The 1,542-nt window shown below is 34.3% G+C and overlaps 1 protein-coding gene across 1 annotated transcript; it reads right to left on the bottom strand.

Moving 5' to 3' along the window:
* Positions 1–213: 213 nt before the first annotated feature.
* Positions 214–1,304, bottom strand: LOC124893887 (transcription repressor OFP17-like). The gene is made up of 2 exons (XM_047404722.1): positions 930–1,304; positions 214–542 (listed from the first exon to the last, which is right to left on the bottom strand). Exons 1-2 carry the CDS (start codon positions 1,183–1,185, stop codon positions 214–216), a joined length of 585 nt encoding a protein of 194 aa, XP_047260678.1. The 5' UTR covers positions 1,186–1,304.
* Between the last annotated feature and the right edge of the window lie 238 nt (positions 1,305–1,542).

Here is a 1,542-nt window from a genome sequence, read left to right on the forward strand (position 1 = left end):
AAAATATCATTTGGCAAGTGAAATAATAACTTTCGTACACAAAATTTCCAACTCTTTTTTCAAACACATAACGTATGACAACGTGCATGTTGAATATATTCGTCAAGAATAGTACATTTTTCTGGAAGAATTCAATACGACTGCGACAGTATTTTCGGTGAGTCTGTGTTGCTTTGATAAATTTCAAAGTCAAAGATTATAAGAAGCAAAATTTCATTGCAAGACTCTCTTTGGAGTAGTGCTCATGTTATCATCCTTATAACTATTGGAAAACAAATCTTTGCATAGCTCACCATAGAATGTGCACACCAAGTCAATAAATACAGGACTTTTTAAATTCTTCCAACAGTGTAGTAATTCTTCTACATCCATTAAATCCCTTATTTTTCCTTCTTCAACAATCATTTCTGCTAGATAATTCTCGAAGCTTCTACATGCATCTTCAACATCATCTTGAAATATTACTACTTCTTTTTTAGTAGCTCCACTTAATCTTGCATAAGCTGGAGTTATTGGTGATGGAACTGGTGCTTTAATATGGCCTGCGTCACAAAATATCGACACATTTAGTAATAATTTAAGAAAAATGCATTAGCTTTTATTGTTTTTCCAAAAAATATTTCTGCGTGCATGAAGCATTTTGTGTTCACGCTGGATTCAGAGCTACGAAATTAATTACAAGGGCTCCACTTTTAGGGGGTGTGATGTAGATAGCTTATCATAATGCAAGCATTAGTGCTTGATTTCAGACTTAGAACACGTGACCTATAGATCATAGGGAGACAACTTTACTGTTGCTCTCAGACCTCCCTTGTAATGGCAAGTTAGGTCATGCATGTTTTGGTCAAAATGATCATGACCGTTATTAATTTGACTCATTTGACCTGCTCAATTACTACGTACCCTCCACCCCCGCCACCTTTAATTACCTGCATCGGAGAAACTTTTGAGCTCCATGACTTGGTCCTTCTCTCTTGATTGTCTCCTTATCGAACGAAACACCGAAAGAACTTGTGAAGCTTGCTTTTTACGGGTGATTGTATTGCTTTCACATCTTATTGAAGGACGAAAAATTCGAAGCCTTCTTATAAAGAGGGGCTTTCTTAGTCTTAATTTGAACTTGAACAACTTTACTATTTTCTTGCATGGATTGAATTTGAAGCAACATGAAGTGCTCATTTTCATTTTTGTTTTTGTACTTTAAAGGGTTGAGAAAAGAGTGTAGATAGATGAATCATAAAAAGTGAATGATGATTTATTATTGGGATGTTTTTGCTTTCAATTTTGTATTGACAAGAGAGTTGTGGGTGATATATAAGAGTAAATTTGTTGAGTTGGGTGTATTAGGATGAAGAATAGAAAAATAAGTTGTGGGTTGCACGTTTTTTGATTTAGAAGAAGAAATTAAAGGTGGTACACCATGAAAGAAATGTCACCAACTCTTGCTAGCTAGTTGCTAATACTAATATACTACATAGATTTGATCTACATTTTAGTTTGTTAAAAGACGTGATGGCTATTAAGATATGAAAGATCAAAGAT

This window comes from Capsicum annuum, unplaced genomic scaffold, assembly GCF_002878395.1.
Source record: "Capsicum annuum cultivar UCD-10X-F1 unplaced genomic scaffold, UCD10Xv1.1 ctg66850, whole genome shotgun sequence".
Classification (NCBI taxonomy): Eukaryota; Viridiplantae; Streptophyta; class Magnoliopsida; order Solanales; family Solanaceae; genus Capsicum; species Capsicum annuum.

Excerpts from the sequence above, each read along its gene's own strand:
- LOC124893887 (XM_047404722.1), bottom strand. The coding sequence starts at position 1,185 with ATGAAAATGAGCACTTCATGTTGCTTCAAATTCAATCCATGCAAGAAA. Across the intron at positions 543-929 it reads CAAAAGTTTCTCCGATGCAG|GCCATATTAAAGCACCAGTT; the intron begins GTAATTAAAGGT and ends TTTGTGACGCAG.